We start from the raw sequence: 12,895 nt of genomic DNA, 5'->3' as shown, positions 1-12,895 counted from the left end.
GATTCGTCTCGTAGATCGGATCCTGCGCGTACCGGGACGAGGGCAATACCTTCAACTCAAACTCCGACGGTGACTGCTTGATCGGCGTTCCGTCCATAACGCCAGCCTCGATCAGCTCATCCTGTATCGCATCGAGCGATTCCTTGACTTCATCGAGCGTCTTGGCGATAGCTAACTCGTCAGACGTCATCGCCGCATACTGAAGCGACTCGATGCGTGCTTCCACGCTTCCCCGGGCCGCTGGCTCGATGGTTTCGGGAGCCACGATCGGTGAGTGCAGTACCGGACCCATTCCCGTCGATCTAATATCATCCATCTCCTTCAGCGAATCGAGCGTAAAACCGTCCTCTTGTTTAATTTGCTGCTGATACTCCTGGAATGCATCGCCGCGTACTCGACTCGAGTCCTCGCTCGCATCCTGAGAGTCCTGGGAGAACGTGTAGCCCTCGTTATCGAATGCAAATTCCTGACGCTTATCAGTGGCTGGTGTGCGCGTGATGATGTCGCTGCTACATTCGCCGATAAAGAACTTGGCCCCCGCCGTCGAGATATCCTCCTCACTGGTTACTATTTCGCTCGAGTCCTTCTGGGCTACATTGGACATGTCATCGGATGTGATCGAACCCTGCCGATAGCGATCCACCTCGGTCGGTGCCACCGGTTCCGGGTACTGTTCGATCGAGTCCTGATGCTCGAACGACTCCAACAAACTCGACCTGGTTGCCGTATCCGTACGCGATGAGATACTGGTTCGCCCCTTCGGTACCGGATGGCCTTCGAGGCTTGACGAGTCGCTACCCTTGTCCGGTTCGCTCAATGTCGTCACCGAGGCTGACTGATCCTCCACCCGAGCGTGATGATGCACTGAGCTCACGGTGGATTCCAGCGACGTAGTGACACCGGTGGCAGCGCTGCTATGCTCCACGACCATTTCCAGAACGGACCCGGTAAAGGACGATGCGGAAGCGTTAGTAGCAGTAGCGTCAGTAGCGCCAGTGGTAGTAACACTAACATCTGCTGCAACACTAGCAACGACATTAGAGACGCTGCCAGAAACGTCTTCGGAAGCCTCATGCTCAACGGCGGTGGCAGCGTCATGGTCGGCAGCTATTGGTTTGGCTTGGGTTCGGGATCCTGTCATTGGTACGTTAGTATCTGTTTGCAGTTGCATTTCTGTTTCTGTTAATTAAAAAAAGGGAAATAAAAGCGAAGTGAAAAAGCGTGTTAAGGTTTCGGAGTCATAAAATTGATTCGCCGGTTTGCTGTTTCAGTTTGCGTTTGACATTTGCCAGAACAGGCCGCTCCAATCAGGGTATGAAGAAGGGGGTGCGAGGGGATAGGGAGGGCGGCTTAAGCTCTCATGCTCATACCACTAGCACCACCAGATCAAATTGCTGTGGCGAAACAGTATAGTTAACAGAGATAGATTCCTCTTCCCGACTATAACCAGAACCGTCCTGGGAGGAGCTGCGGAGCACGGACCGCCTTTTCAAGGCTGATCTAGGGTGTCTATGTAGCGGTAGTATGTGCAGAAACAAGGAAATTGAAATGTCCAAAATGCGAAACCACACTGTCCTAATTAGCGGGTTTTTTTTTTAATTACGTTCTCTACGTTCTGAAATGTGTTATTCTGCTGAACGAAAGTCGCTGTTAACCTTCTCAGCATATACAGTGGAAGTTAATCGTGCCCCGAGGTTGATTAAAGACGTGCAGGTGGCGAAATGCAGCTAGTATGTGGCATTTCCATCTAACAGGTGGTATTAGGAAATATTGTTCATCCGTCTTCGGAAAATGGAGCTCAGAGTGCGTTGTAGCGACTCGAGCGTTCGCTTATCGAATCGAATTTTCCCGTGTTTTTGGTTCGTTGTTTTGAACGGAAAATGGGGCCGTTGATGATGAAATGAACGGGTGGAAGTAAAGGAAACTCAGGAAAATCCACAATGTGATGGTACGCGAATAGAAACACAACGAAATCAGGGATGAACTTAAGATAAAATTAGATTCTCGAATGAATTCTCATTCTAGGCGAACGGGGTCTGTAGCAGCAGCAGTAGCCGGCGCCACCACCGACAAGCACATTGGAACAAGCGAAGATCCTGCACACGACGCTTGCATCAATCGTGCATCGTATAAGACATTCGGTTCGGTTCTGCCTGCCAGAAAACCATTCAACTAGTTGGCATTCGCTCTACTTCCAACTACCTTGCAGATCGTTATCCGGCGTACTGGATCCAAAGTCTCCCGTCGTCACGGACATGCTTTCGTCCCAGCTCAGCTTGGAATACTCGCTCTGCAGTATTGACACTTCGTCTTTGATCTGTGAGATGGCATCATCGTACTCGGGGTTCTTATCGAGCAGCACTTCCGGCCCCAAATCGGCGGAAAGGCGCGCATACTTGCGTTCGACCTTTTTTGCTCGGCGAGCTGTTGCAGATTCGGCTGCCGCTGTCAATGCCTCCAGTGGGCCGCATGCTGCCTTTTGACCATTTTTATCACCATCATCATCATCATCATCACCATCGTCATCATCATTATCAGCACCCTCTTCGAGATCGGTCGTGGTTCTGATAGGTTTACAAGCAACCTTCGACAGATCCTCTGCATTCGAGATCTGGTCGTCCTGCACATCCGCATGATCATCACCAGAAGTTGGCTGACTAGGAGCCGCTGGCATACTGGATGGCGCCGTCAGTGCGGTCTCCAACAATAGGGCATCGTACTCGGGGTTGCTCATGTTATCGTCGAACGATTTACCCGACATAGACTCGATGGTTGGTGACTTGACCACCATATCCCCGTCCGTCGACGAAAGAATGTCACTGCGGATAGCATACTGTTCGCTTTCGGACGGTGCCTGGTGTTCCCGATCGTTCGTCAGCGGACCCGCCGGTTGCGAGCTGCTTACGATCGAAACACTCTGCTCCAGCACACTTTCGATAAGCTGGCAAGCCTCGGACTGCACCAGCACTAGATACTCATCGCCTGCAATGAGAGAAAGAGAGGTTGTTTTGTTCTATTGTTTAAAACAGCAAACGCCAGCGATCTGCAGCGATAGCAGCATCAGCAACAGCAGCTATGCAGTAGTGGCCCATCCTCAGCGGCTCACGATCTGCGCGGCGAAACAATCGCTTTTGAATTTTGGTGCTTTCTTAACAAAATACTGCCAATTCGGTCTATTACATACAGCAGACTGTTCGCTACAGACAGATGAGTCTAGGGATGGAGATGATCAAAACGAGTACAAATGAGAGATTACACGTAAGATGACGTCGATAATTATGGTGACGATGATAATAATGATGATGGTGACAATGATGATGATGATGATGATAGGAGACACCCGGTTTTTTCCGCTGTAGGTTCTGAATCCTAGGTGTAATTTCGCATTTTAGACATTCTACAAAATATTTCGTCCATCTAATTAGAGCTATCAATCACCTTGCTACCTGTCTCGGCTTGGACACGAACGCAAGAGAACACCTTAATTTTTCCCACACGCAGCAAATCCTTCAACAAGAGTTGAACATGTGCGAATAAATCAATCGGTCAATAATTAGCATTTCTGTTGAACCATCTCGTTTGACTTTGCATGGGATTTAGAGGAGTAGAGGGAGCAACTAACGGAGCAAACCAGAGGCAACCACACCAACGAAAATATCAGCGACAGGACCCATGAACGAACGACCTCAACGAACGCATATCGCCAAGAAACGAAACCAATTAGTTGGAAAAGAACTGATCAGGGAGGATCATGCCACGTTCGAATGCTGAGTGTATTTGGGTGTTGGTGCGTTTATGTGTGCGTTTGAGTTGTGCTTGTGTTTGTGTGGACGCTTCGGTTGAGAGCTAGTGTGAGCTTAAGCTGCCCCTTTATACCCCCCGCTGGAGCAAGGACACGGACGAGTGAGCAATAGTAGACGCATTGACAGCAGCAGTAGTAACAGCAGCAGCAGCAGCAGGCGGAGGAGCAGTATCGCTACTAACTGCGGACGGCAGATCAGCAGTGATCGGACAAGAGATCAACCGATTACTGCCAGCCGCTGTACCACCTGGCGTGCGAAGCGCCACCGATACTAACCTTCGAAACTGGCCGACGTCTGTAAGGCATCGTCGTGTGCGTCGGTGAATGTATCTGAAATACACAGATTGTAAAGAGAGAGAGCAACAAGAAGCACAAAAATCAAACACAATATACTGGTAATGCAGAACAGTTATCTGGTACACCGTGCCCTCCGGGGCGAACGCGGTCTGTCGCGCTGCCGAGGACTGCACACACGAATCAGGAACAGGGTAGGACGGATGGGTGTTATGGGGTTTATAGACAGGATCGATGATGAGGAAATAAGGAAAAGTTACACATTGAATGAACGTCGTTTTGTTGTTTTGGAAAATAATAGGTTACTTCGATGAAGCACACACACCGGAGTAACCACGTGGATTTGGATTGATATTGCATACATGAGAGCGACAGGGTGCGCATAATCCAAAGGTTTAATGCGAATGATGTTAGCAATCGGTTAGGAGGGCACAATCAAAAGGCATATGTATAGAAAAAGGAGTGTCTAAACAATGCAAACTCAGCAAACGACAACGCACATACTCATCTACTTAGCGTGCAGCGATAGCAGCAGACATTGCTAATACAGTGCAAATCAAGGTGAAATTAAGCGGGAACGTTCAACGTTCCAAGCGAGTTTGGGGGATGGAATGGTATTGGATACACACTGTGGCTATACTATGGCAAGCCGACCGCTAGTTTGAATGTGCATTTCACTACTGAATCCTACCGTTCCCCCATCGTCTCTCCTCTCTATCTCTCCCCCTTCCTTTTCCTGTTTTAGATTTGGATTGTTTGGTTAGGCGTTTGGTCGCGCGAGACATCGAGCTCCCGGAAGGGCTCTAGTTAGCCTCAGCAGCCGGTTCATCTCCATCCACAAACTCGACGTCAGTGTTCCGATCCTGGCAACTGTGCGCGTCCCCACCCATCATCTCCGCCTCGTACATCCGCCGCGGTGGTCCGACGAGCGCATCGTGGATCTCGCAGCTACCGCTCTCGTCCAGCGCTCGTCTCAGTTCGAGCGGCGTAGCCGTTTGTGCTCGTGAGTAGCTGTCACCGTCACGGACCCCGAGCATCGTCTGTTCGTCGGCATCGCTCGACGCATCCTGTATCTCCTCACAATCTGTGTTACAGTTACCAGCGTCGGGAGTCGGAGAGATTTTCCTGATTATTGGTGTGTTCTCAAAGAGCAGCAGATCTTGCGGATTACCGCCGAGTAGACCACCGGTACGCTCACGCGATCGTACGGTGGTATTCTGGAAGCCTTCTGGGTGTACGGTCGGGGAGGGTGCGGTTCGTTCGGATACGTACTCGTCCCCGGAAAGGTACTCGATATCCGTTTTTGCAGCTTCATTATGCTGCGGCACCTGAATTGTGGCACGGCGATGCTGCTGTGAGCGCTGTTTCGCCGTGCTGATACCTTCGTCTTCATCACTGAGATACAGATCCTCGACATCGGTCGTGGCCGGACCCTCATCATCGTTGGCGGTTGTCTTCGTGTCAAGGAAGGTTTTACCTTTATACGATTGTACGCTGGCTCCGCCGATCGCCGTACCAGCACCCTTCGGCTTGCGGCGACGACGTAGTTCATTCGATGCGAACCCAACACTGGCACCACAACCCTTCCCTTGAGCCCGGTCGAAGAAGAGATCCTCCGTATCCGTCACCGGTTCATGTGCACGATCGCTGGTATGCTCCTGCCTTAGTACCTTTGGATTGTTATCACTCGAGTAGACGTTATCGTTGTCGACCTCGGGCAGTTCGTCGATCGTGTACTGGGTATCGTCGTATAGCTTCTCGTCATCGTTCATGTCCAGTTCTTCAAAGTCCGTCAGTACTTGCTCCAGCTCTGGTGTCTTCACAAGCAGGCACGGCTGGTTCAGGGGCATCACATTGGCAGTCTGTTCGCCCGATCCGTCACCGCGCATAATGGAGATCTCGCGTGTTGGAGACGGCAGGAACGAGTGATCTTCACCGCCGCCGGCCTCTAACCGCGCCGTTCCGTCTTCATTGTCCTCCTCGCCACTAGTGTTGAAATCCTCGACATCGGTAACCGCACCACTCTTGCTACCACGAGCTACTGCACGCGGCATTAGCCGTTTACCTAGCTGGGGATGCTCCGTCTCGCTGTCGGAAGAGTCTAGGTTCTCCACATCAGTGACCGCATCATCCGGGTTAGCTTGGGTGATGGTAAGCGACGATGGACGCGATGAGTTCACCTTTTTTTTACCCGTACTCACTTCGTTATTAGCTTCGTCGGTCACAAATGAAATGTTAATCTCTGGATAGACCGTCGACTGATCATTCTGATCATGATCACTGTCTTCAAGTGTGATCTCCTCAGCCTCGAACACTGAATCTGGATGCGGTCGCGCACATGCGCCGGATTCGTCATCCGAAACCATAATGTTCTCACAGTCAGACGTATTATCAACCACACCTCTTCGATGCGGTTTCCGGTGTCGTACCACCTTGCATTCTGGCTCGTCTGAATCCGAGCTGTTCGTCTGTACTGGCTCAGCCCTAGGAAGGTGCTTCTCTTGGCGTCTGCGCACGGCATTGTGAATATCCACCATACCATTATCCTCGTCGCCACGCATGAGTATATCCTCCGGACAGTCGGGGATGGTGCTTGCGATGTTTTCCTCATCCGATGCATCACAGTCCTCGCAATCGGTCAGTGCGGCACTGGTGTCTACGCATACCTTAAGTGAGGCCGTACTGCCCGAGTACGATTCGATGGCCTTCGAGGAGGAGCGGGTCAGAACTTTCGGCTTGGTACCGGTACCGGTACCATTCGATTTCGTCGTTTCATCCACGTAACCTTGATCCAGGAAATTATCGAGTGAAATGTCAACCTCCCTGGCCGACTTGTCCCTGTCGGCATCCTCCTCATCAGACGTATCGCTACAATCCTCTACATCCGTCACCGCACCGTTCATGGATGATTGTAGTGCCTCTAGCAGCGTAAGAGCTGTCGGACTCGGGGCGGTCGGACTTGCTGCCTGAGAACCTTCCTTTCCGCGCTGTCCCGGTTCCATCATCAGATCCTCGACGTCCGTATGCTCGTCTTCGATGTTTGGCTTCCGGGATGCGCTCGATGTACTTAGCTCCTCATCGTCTGAGCACTCCTTCGTGATGGAAATGATCGGAATGTCTGCCATGCTGTACTCTCCCCTCAGACCGGTCGATGGCACACAGAAGATAGTACAGACGGAATTTGCACGCAAATAGAAAGTAGTGAAGCGTAAAAGTAAAGCGATCGGCAGGCTGCACGCTAACCTGTTGCATTTATGTGGAGAATTAGAGGGAAAAAAATGAAAGAGAAAACAAAAAGAAAACAAACGAAACAAAGCCAAATGAATTCGAAACGTTCAACGCCAACGAAAAAGAAAGCATTCGGTCACAGCACAAGGGTCTAAACATACGTCGGCAACAAGGCATCCTTGCAAGGCATACGAGATATTTTGTAGTTGTTTAGGATTTTTTTTTGATAGGCTTGCAAATAATTCCGCTAGAACGACAGCAAACAAAAAATCAATCGATCACAACCAACCAAACTATCTGACTACTAATGACTACCGTTTCGCATCGAAATCCAGATCCCCATTTCACTTTAAGCCAGTTTTTTCTTCCTTTAACCGATCGACTTGCAACAACACTAGTTACTACTTTTGTAGATCGCCATTCAATAGCAGTCAGATAGGTTGGCAGTCGGCGACGGTACGTGAGGGTGTGTATGGAAGCAAACGTCAGCACAAATGCAAAAAGGTAGCTGTCTTCTTCTGCCCCCACAGCTCAACCTTGCCCAACTATTTTCAGCAGAACGACTCCAGAGACATAATACTGCTATAGTTTTCCTTTCGTTAGCACGACATTAGTAAGAGACCAACGCAACCGGGAGTCGTGGAGAAGATCGCGGTAAATTTTGACACACCCCTGTTTCCCGGACAGGGCAAAGGGGTGTGGATAGCGGAACAGCACCGAACGGAGAAACGAACGAGCGAACGAACAAACGAGAACGGCTACGAATGGGTGAATGATCGTGACGACGGATGACAGCGATTCGGAAGGGTGCGAATCCGGGAAACCGTCACCGGAAATGTGTTGGGCGAGACGGCCTCAAAAAAAATCGAATCCGAGTACGAATCGTCGATTGCAACAGCGAAACCGGCAGTGAGGAAAAGGGGGGTGCGACTGGGGACAGCTGAGGGGCGCTATAATAGTATTATGTCACGGTCACGGAGTATGCGAATACGCGCAGATGAGGAGTAGTAGATATAGTATATAGTAGTAGATATATCGCGACACCCCCTGTGGCATATGCTACGTCGATCGATCGACTGGCACATACCACACACGGGGTTTGCTCATTGAACATGATTTGGCACAACGAATAGCTGGTATAGATACGATATTTGCGCGCAATATAATATGTACGTATAAAATAGATATAGATAACATAATGATTAGATTAATGAACGATTAAAAAGAGAATGCTTTGCTTGGTTTTTGGTTGGTTGGTTTGAGCAACCAATGATTGGGGGTTTGGTTCAGAGTAAGCAGAATTACCTGTAAACAGAGAACTATCGTAATCAAACTTATACTTCAAACGAGGCGGCGTCGATGCCCGGAAGTCTAGTATGGGAGAGATGCTACTCTCGAGTACGATGCCATCGAGTGACGTAGTCAAACGCCGATCAGCGATGCCAGACATCGCCGCAGCCTGCTGGCGCTGCTGTTGCTGCTGCAGCTGGTACTGCTGCTGCTGCTGCTGCTGCTGCTGCAGATGGAAGTGCGGCTGGGCCTGTTGTTGCTGCTGGTGTGCTTGCTGGTAACGGTAGTGGCACAGGTCGCTATCATCCGAAGTATCCGGGAGCTCTTGGCTGGATGCTGGTGGATCAGTACGGCTCCAGATATCGGACATGCGATACTGGGGCTCGGTTGGCGAGTGGGTGCGAGCCCGCTGACCAGTGTAGGCCGACCGCGCCTTTGAGGGGCGTGCGTGTTGGGTTGGGCCCTGGCTATTCGTCTTTCTTGTCATGGTTGTCATGGTCGTCACGGCAGATGAAGAGCTCGTCTGTTTTGGTGACCCGAGACTGCCGGATTGCTTGTGGTTCTGGTCCACAGGGTCGCTTTCCTGTTCCGACGACGAGGAAGGCAACGCAATCGAATCCGACAGGCTCGAGTCAGTTGTCTCTATAAAGTGCACGTCTGAATCTGTGTAGCGGCCGTACTCGCTCGCCTTGCGATACAGCTCGTGTGATGTGGACGGTTGCTTGTAAATCACTTCAATCGATTTGGACGCATCGATGGTGCGCGTAAACACCTCGCTAGTCAACACGTTTGTACTGTTAGAGGAACTTTTGTTTAGGCGGCTCGGACTGGACGGCAAAGATGAAGGAATTTCGGCGTGGTCGAACGTAACCGCATCCTTATAGTGGGAATAGTGCATCGCCGATTTGCAACGCATAGCATCATCCTTACCACTACCTCCACCATGCCGGATGGTACTGGTTATACGAGGTGCCGATTTCGAGATAATCTGCACTACAGTGGACTCCCGTATCGGGGCAACCTTCTCTGGACTCGCCTTCACGATTCTAGGCGTTGACGTGTCACGCTTCTGCTTGGCCTGTGTCAGCTTGCTAGGAGAAGTCGAAGAATCACGCTTGCTCATAGGAACCATCACGGGAATTAAGCTTTTGTTCACACGATCCTTGCTAGTCTTTAGTGCAGCCGGAAGAACGGTTGACTTGGTAGCCTTGTTCGCTTGTTCCTTGTCCGCCTTCTTGATAACAGCAGCTAATGCTTCCTTTTGTCCCCCCTTCACGGAATCCTTTCGCGTAGGGGCTCGTGACAATCGTTGGCTACTGGACGTACTAGTATATTGAACACTTCGGGAAGATGAGATAGTCGCCGAAGTTACTCTAGTTGTCGTTGCTTTGGTGGAAACTGTTTTCGAGTCAATCACATCTGACTTCTTGATGGAAGGGGTGAGTGGCGAACTGACCGACTTGGACGGAACTGGTTGCTCACGTGAGGCAGATCGTGACGATATTTGCGTATTACTTCTTCTTTTTTTCTCGACCGATGATGAAGCGGTTTGCTGTGCGGGTAATCCTGCGGATGAAACAGCTGTAGATCGGTAGGATGATTTCGATGGTGACGATTGTGTCGAATCGATAAGGTTCAAGGGTCGCAATACTTTCTGATCGCGCGAAAGAGTGGACTGCATGTACCCGTGGGTGCGTGTCGTGGTTGAACTGCGGCTTGTGATAGTACTCGATCTGCCTACGGCAGTAATCGACGATTCTGTGGATTTAGAAATTGTGACCGAACCGAGACGATTGTCGGTCGTTTTGGTTGATCGCTTGCTAAATTCAGCTGGCGTTTGTTTCCCAAGATTGACTTTCGTCACTGTTGCTTTCGCCTTCGTTCGTCGTTCCATCTTGGTTGCCTCATTGCCTGTCCGTTGCGTTTCCAATGCTTTTTGATCAGACTTAGCCCGTCTGTCAATCGTCTTGTGAACGATATCATCCTGCTTGACACCGATATCATCAATAATGGCTTCCTCTGCAGCGTCCTTGGGTGTTTGCCGAAGTTCTATCGATTTTAATTTTAATGCGCTTTCATAATTTGTACTGTCTATAATTGATTCGACGTATGATACACTTTCCGTGTACTCTGTTATGTCACTCTGAGGCGAGGCTGATTCATGGCGTGCGTCCACTGAAATCAGTTTGGCAGGGTGCGATTGCCTCACCTCGGTGACTTTCTCCTTTGATTTCACACGTTTTCCCCTGCTTGCGCTCGAAATGGCCTCGATGCCATCCGATTCAGTATCATAAGGTAGGTTGTATTTAGTAGTGGACTCGTTGGAGTAATCAGAAGCTGCATTGTCACTCAATGACACCGATCGCTCGAATTGATTTACATTGTTTGATTGAAGTGTTTCAACAGCACTATTCGCTTTTTCCAAATCCGGAACAAAAGACTCTATATATTCGCTTGTTGTGGTACTCAAAGATAGACAAGATCCTGGCGACTGTACATCTTGCTTCCTTTCATCGGTTTGGGCAGAGCTTAATGGAGCATAAACTTTAAGGAAGTCCATAGGCACTTCGCCAACCAAGAGATCAAGTGAAGAAGAGTCAACTCTATCACTGACATAAGTTATAGACGATGTTGTAAAATCTGTTAATAGTGGAGAGTCATCATCCAACAAAACGACATCTTCATTCTTAGAGGAACACTTGAAATCACTGTCAGATTTCTCTGAGCCTACAGAAACCTCGGAACCATCGATAAATTCAGCACGCGACGTTGACAAACCATCAGTCGATTTCACAAACATTGCAATATCATCTGTTGTAATTTCATCGCCTGACTGAACCTTGGACGCAACTTCTGTCTTCTCAACAGCCCTTTGCAAACCAACATTTAAATTTCTCTTTTCAACAACGGCTTTTAAGGCATCTTCTGGATTCACTGCTATTGTAATTCCATCCGCTAGCTCTACGGCCGCCCCAGTTCCAACGTCTACCTCTTCAGAAATCTTGTCACCAACAACATCGATAGACTTCTTTTCAACAACTTCTGTTACTGGTTCTTCTGGCTTCTTTGCTGTTGAGATTTCATCGGCTGGCTCTGGGGTAACCTCATCGGCAATCTCTATCTTTTCGACAACCTTTTCCTCAACAACATCGATAGCCTTCTTTTCAACAACTTCTGTTACTGATTCTTCTGGCTTCTCTGCTGTTGTGATTTCATCGGCTGGCTCTGGGGTAACCTCTTCGGTAATCTCTACCTTTTCGACAACCTTTTCCTCAACAACATCGATAACCTTCTTTTCAACAACTTCTGTTACTGGCTGCTCTGGCTTCTCTGCTGTTGGGATTTCATCGGCTGGCTCTGTGGTAACCTCTCTGGTAATCTCTACCTTTTCGACAACCTTTTCCTCAACAACATCGATAACCTTCTTTTCGACAACCGCTGTTACTGGTTCTTCTGGCTTCTCTGCTGTTGAGATTTCATCGGCTGGCTCTGTGGTAACCTCTCTGGTAATCTCTACCTTTTCGACAACCTTTTCCTCAACAACATCGATAACCTTCATTTCGACAACCGCTGTTACTGGCTCTTCTGGCTTCTCTGCTGTTGGGATTACATCGGCTGGCTCTGTGGTAACCTCTTCGGTAATCTCTACCTTTTCGACAACCTTTTCCTCAACAACATCGATAACCTTCTTTTCAACAACTTCTGTTACTGGCTCTTCCGGCTTCTCTGCTGTTGGGATTTCATCGGTTGGCTCTGCGGCAGCCTCAGAAATATGTTCCTCATCAACATCGATAACCTTCTTTTTAACAACTTCTGTTACTGGCTCTTCTGGCCTCTCTGTTGTTGGGATTTCATCGGTTGGGTCTGCGGCAGCCTCAGAAATATGTTCCTCATCAACACCGATAACCTTCTTTTCAACAACTTCTGTTACTGGCTCTTCTGGCTTCTCTGCTGTTGAGATTTCATCGGTTTGCTCGGTGGTAACCTCATCGGAAATGTCTACCTTTTCCACAACATTTTCCTCAACAACATCGATAACCTTCTTTTCAACAACTTTTGTTACTGGCTCTTCTGGCTTATCTGCTGTTGGGATTTCATCGGCTGGCTCTGTGGTAACCTCTTCGGTAATCTCTACCTTTTCGACAACCTTTTCCTCCCCAACATCGATAACCTCCTTTTCGACACCTTCTGTTACTGGTTCTTCTGGCTTCTCTGCTGTTGAGATTTCATCGGCTGGCTCTGCGGCAGCCTCAGAAATATGTTCCTCATCAACATCGATAA

At 49.3% G+C, this 12,895-nt stretch overlaps 1 protein-coding gene across 1 annotated transcript in view; it reads right to left on the bottom strand.

Annotated features, from left to right (window-relative positions):
- Window positions 1-11,629, bottom strand: part of LOC125949787 (serine-rich adhesin for platelets-like) — a 17,565-nt gene extending 5,936 nt beyond the window's left edge. Inside the window, exons 1-5 of the mRNA XM_049677126.1 lie at window positions 8,902-11,629; window positions 8,630-8,778; window positions 4,079-4,132; window positions 2,203-2,982; window positions 1-1,179 (exon numbers count right to left, since the gene is read on the bottom strand). The exon at window positions 1-1,179 is cut by the window's left edge and continues 4,191 nt beyond it. Coding sequence (XP_049533083.1) covers window positions 1-1,179; window positions 2,203-2,982; window positions 4,079-4,132; window positions 8,630-8,778; window positions 8,902-11,414 — 4,675 coding nt within the window. The 5' untranslated portion in view covers window positions 11,415-11,629. The remainder of the gene's footprint in view (window positions 1,180-2,202; window positions 2,983-4,078; window positions 4,133-8,629; window positions 8,779-8,901) is intronic.
- Window positions 11,630-12,895: the final 1,266 nt, after the last annotated feature.

The sequence above is a fragment of the Anopheles darlingi genome, chromosome 2 (genome assembly GCF_943734745.1).
Source record: "Anopheles darlingi chromosome 2, idAnoDarlMG_H_01, whole genome shotgun sequence".
NCBI lineage: Eukaryota > Metazoa > Arthropoda > Insecta > Diptera > Culicidae > Anopheles > Anopheles darlingi.
Note: the sequence above shows the minus strand (reverse complement) of the source record. Positions and strands in the feature narration are given on the sequence as shown.